The 19,666-nt window shown below is 39.9% G+C and overlaps 1 protein-coding gene across 7 annotated transcripts in view; it reads left to right on the top strand.

Annotated features, from left to right (window-relative positions):
• Positions 1–19,666, top strand: part of SH3KBP1 (SH3 domain containing kinase binding protein 1) — a 334,366-nt gene that overhangs the window by 46,856 nt on the left and 267,844 nt on the right. Inside the window, exon 1 of one of the 7 annotated variants that reach the window (XM_086387411.1) lies at positions 17,947–18,078. The exons of the other annotated variants lie outside the window; for them this stretch is intronic. Coding sequence (XP_086243537.1) covers positions 18,067–18,078 — 12 coding nt within the window. The 5' untranslated portion in view covers positions 17,947–18,066. Of the gene's footprint in view, positions 1–17,946; positions 18,079–19,666 lie in introns of those variants that run through there. 7 annotated transcript variants of the gene reach the window in all.

The raw sequence follows: 19,666 nt of genomic DNA, 5'->3' as shown, positions 1-19,666 counted from the left end.
GCTCCTCTGCCCATGGCATTTCCCGGGCAAGAATACTGGAGTAGGTTGCCAAGTCCTCTGCCAGGGGATCTTCCTGACCCAAGGATCGAATCCACGACTTCTGCATTGGGAGGCTTCTTTATTGCTGAGCCACCAGGGAAGCCCATGTCTTAGAGGACAATAAAATCTTTTTCTGTTTGTTTGTTTTAACGTTTTTATTTTGTATTGGGGTATAGCCAATTAACAATGTTGTGATGGTTTCAGGTGAACAGTGAAGGGACTCAGCTGTACATACACATGTGTCCATTCTTCCCCAAACTCCCCTTCCATCCAGGCTGCCACATAACATTGGGCATAGTTCCATATGCTATACAGTAGGTCCTTGCTGGTTATTCATGTTAAATAGAGCAGTGTATACCTGAAGAGAACAATAAAATCTTAACCTCTGGGGTTATCATCTCTATCAGAAAAGAAAAAAAGAAAATGGCGTATCTTACTGTTTTTCTATGTTACCCCAGGAATTTTATAGAATTGTAAAGTACCCTAATAAAGTGTGAGTTAAATTAGGATATATTTTCAGAGAGAAAAAGATAACCCCTTCGGCAGGGTCACACTTATTAGAAAATACATCAGCATGACATTAAAAGTTCACACAATGATCATTTTTGGTTTCATTTCCAAGTTTTGGATATTTTGTCTTCACAGACCAAAATAGACTGTAATATGAGATATAATAGTAGGAGACACGGATGAAATCCTCATAGTTATTTATTTTTTAAAAATACGGCTGCCCTCCTGAGACCTGAAATGGGAGAGAAATATAGCCACCCATGAGAGGCAGATGTGGGCTCTTTCGTAGGGTTCATTTCCCCCATGTTGGATTTACTGACCAGTGTCCCCCTTTTTGGAACCTTACATCAGAGCCAGACAACAGTGGATTTGAGTCCAGCAAAAATCTTCTTAGCAGCCTTTTCCTGAATTCTCCTGACATGTATCCACAGACAGACATTTTTTCACAACTGGCCAAAGGACTCTCAAAAGGCAGAGGCCTTGAACCCATGGCTTGGGTCGCCAAGCAGGGTTGGCTTGTTTTAGGGGGTGACCTTAGGTGAAGGGCAGTGGGACCCAGGCTCTCAAGTAGAAAGCAGGAAGCTGCAGCAGGGGTTAAAAGAACGTGATTGTTGATCTTTAAGTCACTGTGTGTGTGTGTGTGTGTGTGTGTGAGGAAGTGTGCACTCTCCCTGCCTGTCGGTGGATGTGTGAGCTAGAAGCACACGCTGCCGCAGCCGCAGGCCCCCCTGTCGAAGGCTGAGGTGTGTTTACTTGTAGCTGTAGGTCTTATGCTGAGTGTAACAGTTTTCAGCTTGGTTTCCCGTTGCCCCAGCTTTCATCTGCTAGGTGTTTCCTCTCTCTCTGGTGTATCCAGAGTCTTTTTTGTACTTGGGTGAAGTGGTTGGTGAACATGGTTATTATTTTTTTTTTCATCGATGAGGTGGAAGGTGAGGCTTTTGCATGTTTGCACCAGTCTGAGGCAAAGCTCATATTTACTCTGCTTGTCTTGATTTCAGAAAACACACACATTTACTTCAACAAGTGGCATAAAGGAGAGATTTCCAAGTTGCTATTCTGTATCAGAAACCCTGAAGTAGATCTCTTTGATCACATTTTTCTTTTTCACCCCAAGGGCCATTGATTTTGTGAGGTCTCTAGAATATTGTTTTCAAGGTACTCACCTCTCTTAGAAAGGTGGCAGGAATTTTCCAGGTGTGTTTCCTAGCGTGCACAGCCTCCTCTTGCTCACAGTGCATCATGGTGATGTCCTTGGGTGTGGGCAATCTGCCATACTCCTCAAGGACCCTTTACTGGCAATCTGCAATGGGCCGGGACCAGAGACTGTGAGCACAAAGGAGACACGTGAAATGAAACAATGTATTACTAGGAAGCTTCTTCCTCAGGAGGACAGTGTTAGCTCCTGTTACCTGGCCTTTGGTCATTCTGTACTCCGGAGAGCATATGTTAGACATTGTTCTGAAAAGATGGGCCTGATTAAAATGCCACTTGAGAAGGTTTTGACTAGACTCATCAGGCGGCTCTGTTGCAACATGCTAAATGAACCTACAGTTATCTTTTGGCCCTGATTGCTGGGTTACTTTATGGAATAATGATGACTGTCTTCTCTTTCAGGCTCGCTGGCTGCCTAGGTCTGTGTATATAATCTTGCCCATGTCTATCTGCATGCAAGGACTAAAATTTGTTGAACACTTACACCAAGCAGGAAGGAGGCTAAGCCCTTTACATGCTTTTTTTTAATTTTAATTATTTTAAATTATGAAAGTATGTTGAAACATTTACAGGAGATTTGGAAAACACAGAACAGGGTTACATATAGTTCTACTATATATTGCAATTAGTTTTTTAGGTAGATGAATGAAGATTTTCAGTTGGAGTTTCAATATCAAACTCTTAAAAATTAACAGAATGAATATACAGAGAAGTAGGATATAGTAGGCAATGGCACCCCACTCCAGTACTCTTGCCTGGAAAATCCCATGGATGAAGGAGCCTGGTAGGCTGCAGTCCATGGGGTCACTAAGAGTCGGACACGACTGAGCGACTTCACTTTCACTTTTCACTTTCCTGCCTTGGAGAAGGAAATGGCAACTCACTCCAGTGTTCTTGCCTGGAGAATCCCAGGGATGGGGGAGCCTGATGGGCTGCCATCTATGGGGTCGCACAGAGTCGGACATGACTGAAGTGACTTAGCAGCAGCAGCAGCAGAATATAGTAGACCTGAAAAGCAATCTGAACCAATTCAACATAATTAAGATTTATACAATTTTCACACAATAGTAGGATACAGATTCTATTCAAGTTCCCATAGACTGTAAACTAGGAGACATTGAACATATCCAAAGACGTAGAACAAGGTACAAAAATGTAATGGTCTAAAGGTATTGAAATCATACAAAGACTGTTCTCTTACCACTGTCGAATTATGTTAGAAATCAATATCGAAAGATATTTTCAAATGCACTGTGACATTTACCAAGAGAGATCTTTGACTTAGCCATTGAAAGCCTCAGTAAAATTAGAAGACTGAAAAAACAAAGAGGGTGATTGCAGAGAAGCAAGCCTTTAAATGAGAAATTAGTATCAAAGTGAGAAATTAATATTAAAGATACTTTAAACAAAATCCCAGCCCTTTACATGCTTTATATATCATTAAATTCTTAACACCTCCATATGACATAGGTACCAGTTTTTTTTTAATCATGCCCATTTTTTAGAAGAGATAACTGAGGCATCTTAAGGTTAAAAGAGTTCCAAGCTAGTGAGGAATAGAGAACTTTGGAACCTGAACTCAGGCAGGCAGCCTTATCTGGGTGTCCGAGTTATCCTGGTGGCATTAAACCCCTCACCATTATTAGCCACTGCATCCTGCCTTCCCCAAGTGTCCAGGGAAGTGCACATTTGTACCACTCTGAGAGAAACCTCTCAGTTACTCTGCCATTCTTGAGTTAAAAAAATTACAAAGTTACTTTACAACAAGTGACATCAAGTAGAGATTTCCAGGTTGCTATTCTATATTCAGAATTGTGGCTGTGAACTTGCTTTCTGCATTTTAAATGATTCTCTTAAGAAATCAGCTACTTCAGCTCAAAAGAACAACCTTTGCCTGGATTTCTGGGCTGGTATTCTCTTTTCCTATGAATTCTGAAAGTAAGGCAATTCAGGAAAATATTTCATTTTACTCATTTGTAAAGAAGCTTGTTATTTTGCGGTGTTCAGGATATGCTGTTCAGAAGGAGCTTTGTGGTCTTTTCTAAGAATGGTAAATAACCCAGATGTGTGACTGTCTAGTTGTTCCCCATCCATGGAGGCCTTGCACACAACCAGTTCCAACTCAGATTTTTGTTGAAACTTTCAACATGTAGTTTTCTTTTATAGAACAAAATCTTAAAACTGACAACTGGAGCCTGTTAGATGCTGTTACGAGAAATGGTACTCCAGGAAGGGTCTGGAGTAATTGAAGACAAATGTGTTACCAGTAAAAGCCACACCAGTTGGCACATTCCTCAGCCTTTGTCACTGTTGCAGCACAGGAAGTGTGTGTGTGAAGCGATGTCTTGTGACTCAGGGAGAGCAGTCCCCTGACCCAGTTGATCTTGGTGATTATGTATAATGGAGTCTTATTTTCTTAATGACAGGATTATCGAATTTGAGGTTGGAAAGGGACTTTGAAATCATGTGTTTCAACCCCTAGCTTTCTAACCGATCAGAACCTAAACCATGTTAGATATTGCTGTGGTCATTACCGGACACTTAAACTTGGGAACTGGGGGAGTCCCATACAGGACCGTAAACCAGTCAGTCTCCAGTCTGGCACTGCTCCGGGCACACTGTATCGTCAGGAGTTTGGAGCGGGCCGCAGTTGGTATAGGAGCCTTGGAATATTTTTTAAAGTTCAGGTGATTTGCTGCCTGAAAAAGCCTGGGCACTCCTTTTGTACAGTGGAACTGATTGTATCGTTCTCTTCGGTATCTTTTCTCAAGCCCATGGCTTGGTAGCCTGTGAGCTGAAGTTCTACATTTGAAAATACTGTTATTTCTAAAGTACCTTTATGAATACGTAAAGAAACATAATCGTGCTGGAAATTGTTTTTTTTTTAAAAAGTGTACTACAAATACAAAAACAACATAGAAATATGCAAACAATGCTCTGTGTGAGCCCATTAGAATTAATACGTTCTAATTGCAAGAACTCTGGACTACTGAACCCTGAAGTAAACACTGTCTTCTACCCAGTGGTAGTAAGGTGGGCAGAATTTCTAGGAATGATCCCCAAATTCCACTCTGGAATCTCCAGAACCCATGAATGTGATGAGCTGTCATCTCAGTAGTGAAAGACAGGGAAGTCTGGTGTACTGCAGTTCATGGGGTCACAAAGGCTCGGGCACGACATAGCGACTGAACAACAACAATCGTTCTAGTAGTTGTGTTATGTTATATGGTGCCATTGACTTTCCGAAAGAGAGGGATCCAAGTGGGCCTAACTGTAGCATTTGAGCCATTAGAAGCAGAGAGATTTCTCTGTCAAGTGAAAGAAGAGGCAGAAAGATGGAAAACTTGAGAAGTTGTGACTTTGAAGGTGGAGTGGTCACATGAAAAGGAATATAGGCCACTTTACTGGAGCAGAGAGCAAACCTTGGCTGGCAGCCAGCAAGGAAATGGAGACCTCAGACCCACTGCTGCAAAAAATGGATTCTGCCAACAACCTGAATGAGCTTGGAAGTGGATTGTCCTCCCAAGTCTCTAGATAAGAGTCCAACCTGGTTGGATTCTTGCTATTAGCCTTGTGAGACCCTGAGCAGAGAATCTAATTGAGCTGACCTGGACTTCTGACTTAAGAGAAGTGAGAGGTAATAAATGGAGGTTGTTGAGCCATTAAGTGTGTGGCTTAAAATACAGATAGCAAATTGTTTCTGGGGCATTTGGCTCCTTCCCTAGTGGCATGTTGTCAGTGGATACCAGATGGAAAGTCTGGACTGTTACCCCTGCCCTGGGCTCAGCAGTGGTAGGTGACACCTCTCACCCTCTCCACTAAATAGTGGGGAGGATCTTGAAGAAGAGAGAGCTAGAGAAAGGGATTCATATAGGAGATCTTGAGCAAAATCCTGACCAATACATACATGAATCTGACTAGAATTAATGTTCCAGAAAGTTTGAAAAAATAAACTACAGTATGAAATGCTACCTAGATATTCAGAGTGACCTCTAGGTAACACAAATGAAGACCAGACTAGCACTGCATGGGCTCTGGATACTTAACTGTCACTAGCATCGTATAGCCCACAAAAATTAGCTCAGGATCTGCATGCTTAATCTAAATTGGGTTAGTGCCTGCTAAATGTAAATAGGATACAGTCTTATAATACCTCAAATGCCTCAGATACAACAAAAAGTGACTTGTCATGCCAAGAACCAGGAAAATTAGAACTTCAATGAAAAAATCAACAGACACCGACACTGGGAAGACTGAAATGTTGGAATTACTTGCCAAAGATTTTGAAGCAGCCATCAGAAAAATGCTTTAATAAACAGTTGCAAACACTCCTGAAACAAATAAAAAATTAGAAAATCTCAGCAAAAAAATAGATATAAAAAAATGAAAATTATAGAACTTAAAAATAAATCACCATATTAAGTGCACTGGATGAGCTTAATAATGGAAATAACAGAGGGAAGAATCAATGAAGTTGAAGAGAGATCAATAAAACTTAGGGTACCCTATCTGTCTGTTGTCCAGCCAACAGATGGAAGCTAGTCTTGAAAAAAAAAAAAAACAAAACAGAGCCTCACAGACCTTTGGTACAACAACATTAGGTCTAACATTTGTATCATTGGGGTAACAGAAGGAGAAGAGAAGACTATAGAAATAAAAAATATTTGAAGAAATAATGGTTGAAAACTTCCCCAAATTGGGCAAAGGGATAAGCCATTAGAATCAAGAAGCTGAGCAATACTCAAACAGGATAAACTCAAAGAAATCTATCCCAAGACACATCATAACCAAACTTCTAAAAACTTTTGTCTTTAGACAAAAAGCAGTGAGTGAGAAGCAACATATTACCCATAGCGGAAGAATGATTTGAAAGACAGTGGATTTCTAATATGAAATCATAGAGTTCAGAAGGAAGTGCACAGCATTTTCAAGTGCTGAACAAAAAGGACTATTCAAGTTCTACATCTAGTGAAAATATCCTTCAGGAATAAAAAGAAAATAAAAACATTCTCAGATGAAGGAAAAGAAAGAAAATTTGTCATCCTTAAATAAGTTATGGCTAAAGAAAATTCTCTAAACAGAAAAGTAAATGATAATAGGGAGGAGGCCTGGGACTACAGAAAGAGGGAAAAAAACAGAAAACAGTGGATGGGTAAAAACAAGAGTATGTTTAATAGACTGTCTTTATCCTTAATTAACTTTTTAAAGATTTATTAGAGTATAGTTGATTTACAGTGTTGTGTTAGGTATTAGTTTCAGGTGTACAGAAATGTGTCTTATTTATGCTATGCTATGCTAAGTCACTTCAATCATGTCCTACTCTGTGTGACCCCATAGACGGCAGCCCACCAGGCTCCCCCGTCCCTGGGATTCTCCAGGCAAGAACACTGGAGTGGGTTGCCATTTCCTTCTCCAATGCATGAAGTGAAAAGTGAAAGTGAAGTCGCTCAGTCGTGTCCGACTCTTAGCGACCCCATGGACTACAGCCTACCAGGCTCTTCCATCCATGGGATTTTCCAGGCAAGAGTACTGGAGTGGGGTGCCATTGCCTTCTCCGTCTTATTTATACATACATATGTATATATGTCTGTGTGTGTGTGTATCCACTCTTTTTTATATTCTTTCACCATGTAGGCCATTACAGAGTATTTAGTAGAGTTCCCTGTGCTATATAGTAGGTCCTTATTATCTATAAAGTATTGTGTATATGTCAATTGCAATCTCCCGATTTACCCTCTGCTCCCCATATTACCTACCTCCTGGTAACCATAAGTTTTTGTTTTTACATCTGCAGTTCTATTTCTGTTTTGTAGGTAAGTTCATTTGTAGCCTTTTATTTTTCCATGTATAAGTGATATATGATATTTATCTTTTGGTGTCTGACTTACTTCACTCAGTGTGACAATCACTAGGTCTGTCCATGTTGCTGCAAATGCCATTATTTTATTCTTTTTTTATGGCTGAGTATTATTTCATTGTATATATGTCCCACATCTTCTTTATCCATTCCTCTGTCCATGAGCATTTAGATTGCTTACATGTCCTGGCTATTGTAAATAGTGCTACAATGAATGCTGTGTGCGTATATCTTTTTGAAGTATGGTTTTCTCCAAACGTAGAGGAATTAGGCCTCCTGACTTCAGACTTCACTACAAAGCTACCAAAGGTACTGGCCCCAAAACAGAAATATAGATAAATGGAATAGGATAGAAAGCCCAGAGATAAATCCACACACATGTGGCTACCTTATCTTTGCCAAGGAGGCAAGAATATACATTGGAGAAAAGACAGCCTCTTCAACAAGTGGTGCTGGCAAAACTGGACAGCTGTGTGCAAAAGAATGAAATTAGAACACTCCCTAACACTATACACAAAAATAAATTCAAAATGGATCAAAGATCTAAATGTAAGGCCAGACACTATAAAACTTTTAGAGGAAAACATAGAACACTTTTTGACATAAATCACAGCAAGATCTTTTTTGATCCACCTCCTAAAGAGGATAAAAATAAAATAAACAAATGGAATCTAATTAAATTTAAAAGCTTTTGCAAGCAAAAGAACACTTCTCTTGAAATGGGAAAACGTTGATACCAGTAGTCATTGATAAGTTCCATATGTATGTTGTAATAGCTAAAAAAAAGCAAACCCAAATCACTAAAAAACTAAAAAGTAATAAAAAAAACTATACAATGATATATACTCAAAAAGTCTATAAATAAATGTACAAGTAACTTACGGGAAGGTAGGAAAAAGGAAAAAGAATGATAAACAGGAAATAAAGAGGAATTTGATGACAAACATAATATCAATAATTATTTAATTGAAAATGGTCTAAATATACCAATTGATAGAGATAACAGAGTGGATAAAAAATGTGACTCAACTGTGTGCTATCATCTACAAGAAACTCACTTCAAATGTATTGATATAGATGCATTAAAAGTAAAAGGATAGAAAAAGATAAACCATGCAGACATTAACTTTGAATAAAGCAGGAACAGCTATATATAATACCAGATAAAGTAGATGAGAGAGTGAAGAAAATTACCTGAGATAGAGACATTACGCAATGACAAAAATGTCATTATACCAAGAAAGCATAACAATCTCAAATATTAGTGAACCAAACAACAGAGCTGCAAAGTACATGAAGCAAAAACTGATAGAACTTAAAGGTAAACACATCCACAGTAGTAATACTTGGGAGCTACGGCATCTCTCTCAGAATTGAAAGAATTACTAAATTAGATATCAGGAAGGATATAGAAGAACTGAACAGCATTATCAGCCAAGCAGTTCTAATTAATATTTATAGGACACTTTACTCAAAAACAGCTTAAAACATGTCTTTTTCAAGTACTCATGAAACATTCACCAAGTTAGACCGTACCCTGGGTCATAAAACTAATCTCAGTGTATTTAAAGGAGTGGAAATAATACAGTGTATGTTCTCTGACCATAATACAATCAAACTAGAAATCAATAACAGATAACAGGAAGATCTCCAAACCCTTCAAAATCACATAACACACTTCTGAATAATTCATGAGCCAAAGAGGAAGTCTCAGAGGAAATTTTAAAAATACATCAAGCTGAATGAAAATGAAAATACTACATATTAAAAAGTTTATGGGACATAGCTAAAGTAGTGCTGAGAGGGAAGTTTGTAGCACTAAATTCTTAATTCAAAATGGAGGAAAGATCTGAAATCAATAATCTAAGCTCCCACCTCAAGAAACTAGAAAAGGACAAGACCCTCCCCCCACTAAAACAAGCAGAATAAAGAAAGTAGTGAAGAGCAGGAATCACTGAACACAGAAAACAACAGAGAAAATCCATGAAAAACCAGTTCTTTAAAAAGATCAGCAAAATGGATAAATCTTTAAGATGACTGAAAATTATTTTTTAAAAAAGAAGACACAAATTTCAATATTAGGGAATCAAACAGGGGCTATCCCTACAGATCCTGCAGCTATTTAAAAAATAGTAAGAGAATATGGCAAACAGTTCTGTACACATACATTTTGATAATTTAGATGAAATGGACCGTTGCCTTGAATATCACAAACTACCAAAACTGACCCAAGATGACATAGATAGTCTTGGCAGTCCTATAACTGTTGAAGAAATTAATTGATAATTTAAAAGCTTCTAAGAAAGAAATCTTTAGGACTAGAAGGTTTCACTGGAGATTTCCATTAAACAATTAAAGAACAGGCACCAATTCTACGTAATCTCCTCCAGAAAATAGAAGAGGAGAGAATGCCTTCTTATTCATTTTATGAGGTCATTGCAACTTGATTACCAAAACTAGACAGACAGTACCAAAAACCTACAGACCAGTATCGCTCAAGAGCATAGACAGAAAAATCCTCAACAAAGTACTAACAAAACAAACCCAGCAGCATATAAAAAGAATTATGTACTGTGACCAAGTGGGGTTTATTCTAGATATGGAAGTCTGCTTCATTGTTTAAAAATCACTTAATGTAATCTGCCATATCAACAGATTACAGGAGTAAAAAATCAGATAATCATATCAGTTGGTACAGGAAAATCACTTGACAAAATTCAACAAAGATTCATGATGAAAACTCTAAGTAAAGTAGGAATATAGGGGAATTTCCCCAGCTTGATAAGGAGCATCTACAGTTAACATCATACTGAATGGTGAAAGAGTGAATGCTTTCCCCCCTGAGAATAGGAACAAGGCAAAGATCTCTGCTGTCACTAGTCTTATTCAGCACAGTACTGGATATCCTAGTCAGTGCCATTCTGAGAAAAGAAATAAAAGACATACAAATAGGAAAGGAAGAATAAAAACTGTCCCTGTTTGTGGATGACATGATTCTCTGTGTAGGAAATCCCCAAAATCAAAAAATAACTCCTGGAATTAATAAGTAAATTCAGCAAGATCACAGGATACAAGATCAATGCACAAAAATTATCTCTGTGTCCTAGAAATGAACATACGGAAACCCAAATTAAGAGCACAATACCATTTATAATCTATCCTAAAAAATTAAAATACTTAGGTATAAATCTAAGAAAACATGGACATGATGTGTGTGTTGGAAAATCAAAGGAATTAGAATAGGTAAAATAATTTAGAGAAAGAAGAACAAAGTAGAAGGCATCTATTCTATTTTATGACGTACTTTAATAACTAAAGTAATTAAGACTATGCGGAATTGGTGGAGATACATAGGTCAATTGAACAGAATAAAGAACCCAGAAATAGACCCACACAGATATGCCCAACTGATCTTTGACAAAGGTACAGAAGCAGTTCAACAAAGGAAAGAGCCTTTTCATCTCATGGTGCTGGATCAGTTGCACAGCCAGAGGCAAAAAATAAACCTCTACCTAAACCTTACACCTTGTAACAATTATCTCAAAATGGATCATAGATCTAAATGTAAAACATAAAACTATAAAAGTTATAGAATTAAACTCAAGAGAAAATCTTTAGGATCTAGGCCTTGGTGAAGAGTTTTTAGACATCACACCAACAGAACATTAAAGATAAAAAATCAATCAATTAGATTTCTTCAGAGTTAAAAAAACTTTTGTGAAAAACTCTGTGAAGAGGATGAAAAGACAGGTTACAGACTGAGTGAAAATATTTGCTAACCATATGTCAGACAAAGGACTTATATTTAGAATGAATGAAGAACTCTCAAAATGCAATACTAAGTCCAAAAGTCCAATTAAAAATGGGTAAGAGATGTGAACATACATTTCACTGAAGAGGATATACAGATGGAAAGTAAGCACATGAAAAGGTGTTCAGCATCATTAGCCATTAGAGAAAGGAAAATTAAAAGGACAATGAGACTGTATCTATTGATCTATGTATCACTGATACTAGTACTATTTATCTATTAGAATAAGCATTAGAAGGGCTGCAACAAAAAAACAGTAGTAATGCCAAATGCTGGCGAGGGTGTACAGAAAGTTCTCTCATACACTGCTGCTGGGACTGTAAAAGGTTTCAGCCAGTCTGGGAAACAGTTTGGAAGTTTCTTATAAAACTGACTTTGCACTTGCCACATGACAAGTGGCAACCAGTACAACCAGTGATTGTACTCTTGGACAGTCATCTCAGATAAATAAAAATTGTATGTCCACACAAAAACCTGTACAAGAATGTTCATGGCAGCACAGCTTTATTTATAGTAGTTCTGAATTATAAATAACTTAAATGTCCTTCAATGGATGGATGGTTAAACACAGTCTAGTCCGTTCATATGATGGAATAGTACTCAGCAGTAAAAAGAAATGAATACAGGCAACAACTTGGATGGGTCACAAGAGCATTGTGCTTTGGGAATAAAGCCAGTCTCAAATGTTATATATTGTATGATTATATTACATTGCAAAAAGACAAAATTATAGAGTTGAAGAACAGATGATTAACTGCTAAAGGACAGTGACAGGGTGGGGAGAGGACTGGTAGAACTATGAAATGATAGCACAAGGGGGTTACTTCGTGGAGGTGGAACACTTCTGTATCTTGATTGTGATGGTGATTACTCAAATCTGTATGCTGGATCAAACTGTGTAGAGTTATACACTGCTGCTACTGCTGCTAAGTCGTTTCAGTCGTGTCCGACTCTGTGCGACCCCATAGACGACAGCCCACCAGGCTCCTCTGTCCATGGGATTCTCCAGGCAAGAACACTGGAGTGGGTTGCCATTTCCTCCTCCAATGCATGAAAGTGAAAAGTCAAAGTGAAGTCACTCAGTCGTGTCCGACTCTTAGCCACCTCATGGACTGCAGCCTACCAGGCTCCTCCGTCCATGGGATTTTCCAGGCAAGAGTACTGGAGTGGGGTGCCATTGCCTTCTCCAGAGTTATACACACATACACACAAATCAGTACATGCAAAAACTGTGAGAGGTGAATGAGATCTGTAGTGTAGTTATCAGTATCGTACCCACATCAGTTTCTTTGTTTTGATATTGTACTGTAGTCATGTGAGATGCCATCACTGGAGGAAGCTGGGTGGAGGGTTCATGGCACTCTGCACCATTTTGTAAGTTTCTGTGAGTACATAATTCAGGTCATTTCAGTTCTGTCGCTCAGTTGTGTCCAACTCTTTGTGACCCCATGGACTGCAGCACACCAGGCCTCCATCACCAACTCCTGGAGTTTACTTAAACTCATGTCCATTGAGTTGGTGATGCCATCCAACCATCTCATCCTCTGCCGTCCCCTTGTCCTCCCACCTTCAATCTTTCCCAGCATCAGGGTCTTTTCAAATGAGTCAGTTCTTTGCATCAGGTGGCCAAGGTGTTGGAGTTTCAGCTTCAGCATCAGTCCTTCCAATGAATATTCAGGACTGATATCCTTTAGGATGGACTGGTTGGATCTCCTTGCAGTCCAAGGGACTCTCAAGAGTCTTCTCCAACACCACAGTTCAAAAGCATCAATTCTTCAGCACTCGGCTTTCTTTATAGTCCAATTCTCACATCCATACATGACTACTGGAAAAACCATAGCCTTGACTAGATGGAACCTCTGTTGGCAAAGTAATGTGTCTGCTTTTTAATATGCTGTCTAGGTTGGTCATAACTTTTCTTCCAAGGAGTAAGCGTCTTTTAATTTCATTGCTGCAGTCACCATCTGCAGTGATTTTTGGAGCCCCCACAAAATAAAGTCTGCCACTGTTTCCGTTGTTTCCCCATCTATTTGTGATGAAGTGATGGGACCAGATGCCATGATCTTAGTTTTCTGAATATTGAGCTTTAAGCCAGCTTTTTCACTCTCCTCTTTCACTTTCATCAAGAGGCTCTTTAGTTCTTCTTCGCTTTCTTCCATAAGTGTGGTGTCATCTGCATATCTGAGGTTATTGATATTTCTCCTGGCAATCTTGATTCTAGCTTGTGCTTCTTCCAGCCCAGCATTTCTCATGATGTACTCTGCATATAACTTAAATAAGCAGGGTGCCAATATACAGCCTTGACGTACTCCTTTTCCTACTTGGAACCAGTCTGTTGTTCCATGTCCAGTTCTAACTGTTGCTTCCTGACCTGCATACAGACTTTTCAAGAGGCAGGTCAGGTGGTCTGGTATTCCCATCTCTTTCAGAATTTTCCAGTTTATGGTGATCCACACAGTCAAAGGCTTTGCCATAGTCAATAAAGCAGAAATAGATGTTTTTCTGGAACTTTCTTGCTTTTTGATAATCCGACGGATGTTGACAATTTGATATCTGGTTCCTCTGCCTTTTCTAAAACCAGCTTGAACATCTGGAAGTTCATGGTCCACGTGCTGTTGAAGACTGTCTTGGAGAATTTTGAGTGTTACTTTACTAGCATGTGAGATGAGTACAATTGTGCAGTAGTTTAAGCATTTTTTGGCATTGCCTTTCTTTGGGATTGGAATGAAAATTGACCTTTTCTGGTCCTGTGGCCACTGCTGAGTTTTCCAAATTTGCTGGCATATTAAGTGCAGCACTTTCACAGCATCATGTTTTAGGATTTGAAATAGCTCAACTGGAATTCCATCACCTCCACTAACTTTGTTCATAGTGATGCTTCCTAAGGCCCACTCGACTGCACATTCCAGAATGTCTGGCTCTAGGTGAGTGATCATACCATCGTGATTATCTGGGTCATGAAGATCTTTTTTGTACAGTTCTTCTGTGTATTCTTGCCACCTCTTCTTAATATCTTCTGCTTCTGTTAGGTCCATACCATTTCTGTCCTTTATCGAGCCCATTTTTGCATGAAATGTTCCCTTGGTATCTCTAATTTTCTTGAAGAGATCTCTAGTCTTTCCCATTCTGTTGTTTTCCTCTATTTCTTTGCATTGATTGCTGAGGAAGGCTTTCTCATCTCTCCTTGCTGTTCTTTGGAACTCTACATTCAGATGCTTATATCTTTCCTTTTCTCCTTTTCTTTTCACTTCTCGTCTATTCACAACTATTTGTAAGGCCTCCTCAGACAGCCATTTTTCTTTTTTGCATTTATTTTTCTTGGGGATGGTCTTGCTCCCTGTCTCCTGTACAATGTCGTGAACCTCTGTCTATAGTTCATCAGGCACTCTGTCTATCAGATCTAATCCCTTGAATCTATTTCTCACTTCCACTGTATAATCATAAGGGATTTGATTTAGGTCATACCTGAATGGTCTAGTGGTTTTCCGTACTTTCTTCAATTTAAGTCTGAATTTGGCAATAAGGATTTCATGATCAGAGCCACAATCAGCTCCTGGTCTTGTTTTTGCTGACTGTATAGAGGTTCTCCATCTTTGGCTGCATAGAATATAATCAATCTGATTTCGGTGTTGACCATCTGGTGATGTCCATGTGTAGAGTCTTCTCTTGTGTTGTTGGAAGAGGATGTTTGCTATGACCAGTGTGTTCTCTTGGAAAAACTTTATTAGCCTTTGCCTTGCTTCATTCTGTACCTCAAGGCCAAATTTGCCTTGGAGTACATAATTATTTCAAAATAAAAAGTTAAAAAATAATATTGCCAGTGGGTTTCCCCTTTGGTTGTACATGAGTATCAGCTGGGGAGCTTTATAAAAACCCCATATTCAGACTGTACCCCAGAGCCATCTGCATCTCTGCTTGTGAGTACCAGTATAGGTATATATTAGGATTCTTAACTCTTGTCCTTGTTTTCCACTAAATTAGAAAAATTCAAAACCAAACCAACCCCTTCCCCCCACTTTCCTCAGGCTTAGTTCTCTAGCCTGTCCTGGGTATCTCAGGTCTCTCTCCCAAGGTCAGATTCTCTTATCTGTTGTGTTGTTATGGTCATGGCTGGAATTTAGTGGAGCCCTGCCCATTGTGCAGACACCAGGAGGCATCACTATTTGACGTCTCTGTGGTTGGTCTGGAGAACAATGAGAGAAGCAGACCGGAAAGAAAGAAGAGTGGAGGAAGACAGTGGTGAGGTGGGCCACAGGAGGTCGGGGACCTTAGAGACAGTGCTGATGAAAGGGCCTGGGTCTAGTTCACTGCCTGGGCCACATCTGCTGGAGCAAACGCCTCCCAAGACTGCTTGAACGGCTGTCCTGCTTTTGCCTCACCTTGAGGTTCTACTGACAGTCTTGAAATACAAATCTGATCACACCCTCTTCCCCAGATACTGCACATACTTGAAATATCCTTCCTTGGCTTTTCCTTGGTTTGAGGCTAGAGATTAAGCTCTTGAACATGGTCCACCCATGGGCTGCAGCTCCCACCCTTCTTTCCAGCTTTGTCTCTCCATTTTCTGCGAGTCTTTGTGGAGTGATTTTTGTCTCCTAACATTTGTCACTCTTAAAATTTGAAATTTGTTTTTGTGGTTCTTTGACGAATGTCCAGCATCCCTCCTGGACTGAGGGGCTGTGGCCTCTGTGTAGCATTGTGTCTCCGTGCCTGGTGCAGTGATGCTTTTCCATATTTGTTGAATGAGTGACTATCTTTGTTGCTTGTTTCCCGATGTTTGTGGTTATTGGCACGGTTGGGAACTTAGTTCTTACTCTTTGGATGGTGGTGGTCCTAAGCTCCTGGTATGGGAAGTGATATGGCCCGAGGATTGCCAAAGGAACTGATGCTCCTGGCTCTGCGAGATACACCTGTGTCAAATCCAGTGGTGGAGCTAGCAGTCAACTTGAAGATGGCCTGTTGAGAAGTGGTCTTGGGGTTCTAATTCGAATTGATGTTTATGTTCTTTGCTTTCCTTTTTGAAAGTGAAAGTGAAGTCGCTCAGTTGTGTCCAACTCTTTGCGACCCCATGGACTGTAGCCTACCAGGCTCCTCTGTCCATACTAGCTTAGAATTGCATTGCCTGCTGACAGGATACCACATAGCCTTAAATTTGGGGGCTGTAAGGATCTGTGGCTTCTCAGGTAGCTCAGTGGTAAAGAATTCTGCCAATGCAGTTGACACATGAGATGTGGGTTCGATCCCTGGGTTAGGAAGAGCCCCCGGAGAAGGGAATGGCAACCCACTCTTGTATTCTTGCCTGGGAAATCCTATGAACAGAGGAGCCTGGCAGGCTACAGTCCATGGAATCACAAAAGAGATTGGATATGACTGAGTGAGCATGCACACACAAGGATCTATGCAGTAATATAGAAACTACGTATATGCTATGAGAGAAAAAAAGCAGGCTACATAATTGTATATGCAGCATGTTACACAAACACCAAATCGTGTGTGTGTGTGTGTGGAAAATGCTAAATGTTACTAGTGGAGGTTTTGGCTTCTTTGTTTCTAAGATTTTTGAAAGTTGATTTAAAATGGAAAATTATGTATTTTCATCTGATTTGTTTACTTTACCTCAGAGATTGAGGTGCATTCAGTCCTTCGACTTCTTGTGATGGGAGTAGCTCCCAGACGTATGTTACTTTTTCTGAATTGTTTTTAAATCCCTCTTGTCTTCGGAAAGAGTATCAGGAAGCAGCAAATAATGAAAGTAACAAATGAGCTGGGTTAATGGTATGTAACCCTTGCTGTGTAACTTGGTTCAAATTTTTATCAGGTCTGTAGTTATCTGAGTGTGTAGTGATAAAGCATCTTTATTTCATCACAAATGGTGACTCAGCACTAGTTTTGGAGTGAGAGCTGAGCTTTCCCACCTTGGGCAAGTTATTTAAGCTGTCTGAGTTTCATTCATTCATCAAACGTTTATTGAGTGTTTGCTGTGTTATAGTTACTAGGGAAGACACTGAACAAATCAGACAAAAATCCTTGCTCTCATGGAATTTACATCCTAGTGGGATAGATGGACAATAAGCTATCAACATAATGAACAAGTTACATAATATTTTGGTGGGAAGAAAAGCAGAGGAGGGGGGGGTATGGGATGTTGAGCATGGGATTGTAGTTTGTGATAAGGAGACCAGCACAAGCCTCACTGAAAAGGTAACCTTTAAGTCAAGACTTCAAGAAGTGAGGAGGGGAGCCCTGTGGGGATCTGTGGAGAGAACCTTTCGGTCAGAGGCAATAAAATAAATAGCACATGCAAAGGCCCTGAGGAAGGAAAGTCTGTGGTGTGTTGGAAGAGCAACAGAGACTAGTATGCTTGAGGGGAGAGACCCAGAGGGAAGCAACAGGGAAAGGGCTTAGAGGTCACGGAGCTGCAGGTCTGGTCGGGCTACTCTAAGCCTGGGGACGCTGAGTGAGATGGGAAGTAATCGTGCAAGCAGTGAAGTGGTGTGACTGGGGTGCTCTAACTGGTTCCTTCCGGCTGCAGCATTCAGGACAAACTGCAGGGGACAAAAGGTGGAAGCAGGGAGGGCGGTTTGGAGGCCCATGCAGGAGTCCTGGGGAGCCCAGAGAAGAAGTGGTCAGATTCTGGATGCTTCTGAAGGTAGAGCCACCAGGATTTGCGCATAAGGCTGGTTGTGTGTGGTGAGAAAGACGGAGGAGGGAGGGGGGATGGCAAGGTTTTGGTACTGAGTCCCAGGAAGCAGATTGAAGTTGTGGGTCTGGATTTCAAGGCTAGAGACAGGAATTTAGGGGTCTTTGAAAGCCCAGACTGGCCGAGATCACCAGGGCAGAGAGTGAGGTCAGAGAAGAGAGGAGTTGTGCCCCTTCCTCCCACTACAGTGTTGAAAGTAAAACCAGAATTGAGACTGATAGGTAGTGGTCAGAAGGGGAGGAGAAGATTCAGGAAAGTGAATGTTCTGAAAGTAGGAGAAGGTGCTTCAGGCCCGGAGAGAGAGTGGTCACTTGGGCCCAGACTCTCTCCCCAGGTGGCTCCCAGCATGGGGTGTGAACTGCACATTGTTACTATTGTTATTAATAATGTTATTAATAATAATTAATAATATATCACCCGATGTAAGGGGAATTTTTAGCAGGGGCTTTTCTACCCCTCTCCAGAATGAGTCCAAGTTTGGGCATATAAAGGAAAACTGCTACTATTCTTAACTGCTCAATATAACACTATTCTCTAATGTTCATGCATTTACATACAGAATATCTCTAATATTTAAAAAAAATCTAATCAGTAGTATTGGAGCTCTTAAATCACATTGTAAGAGTTAGAATTTTTTTTAAAAAATTAGTTTTACACGCCTGCCAAATGTACAAATTCTTCAAGCTTATAAATTTTGATATGGGGAAAAAAAAAAGTTGGTGTCTCCAAAACCAGGAAGCAGAACATTCCAAGTTTATAGCACAAAGTAAATTTGATGCGGTGCATAAAATCTTTATTCAAGAAGGCCTTACGGAATGAATGCCATCTTCCAAAGTTTATTGAAGGACATGAAATGATAGTCGTTTAAAATAAAAATGGTAATTTTTAGAATAAAAGTTTTCATATGTGAACAAGTTGTGTGGTAACTAAACTTCTCCTTTTTTGATTTTCAACTCATCCATTCAACTTTTACTTGATGATGACCTTTTAAAAATCATATTTTCATCTAAGATTTCTTTTTCATGGTGCAGGTAGACGAATCTGCATGAAAGTGTCTATAGTGTGGATCATATCGAGAAGCCAATATTCCCCCTTCCCCATAGTACACACACTGTGTGTGGGAAGAGAGTTTACCATGGCCTTGTCTTTTTACTTGGTCATTTCAGCCTTTTCTGCTGTGACCTGTGAGCCTGGTCAGGTCAGCCACGTTCAGCATGTCCTTACTGAGGTCTGTGCCCAGGACTCAGTGTGCTTTGACCTGGAGCAGTCATGCCTGGTGGTCTAGAAGCTGGACTCTGTATTTATTAGCCCTGAGACCTTGGGGAGGCCATTTGATCCTTCTGCCCAGGTGTCCATTTCTTTCTTCTTATGAAAAATGGGAAGGCTGACAACGGTATATCTTTTAGTTAGTGTCCTTGGAAGAATGCACGAGAGTACACATGTAAGGCAACTGAGAAGTGTTTGATACTTATTAATCAGTCAGCAAATGTTAGCTGTTAATACAAGTGTTTAGCCATGCTAAGAGATTGGGAAGATA

The sequence above is a fragment of the Bos grunniens genome, chromosome X (genome assembly GCF_055505025.1).
Source record: "Bos grunniens cultivar Pamir isolate PY7600 chromosome X, Bosgru_T2T1.0, whole genome shotgun sequence".
Classification (NCBI taxonomy): domain Eukaryota; kingdom Metazoa; phylum Chordata; class Mammalia; order Artiodactyla; family Bovidae; genus Bos; species Bos grunniens.
This window is presented reverse-complemented; position numbering and strand designations above follow the sequence as displayed.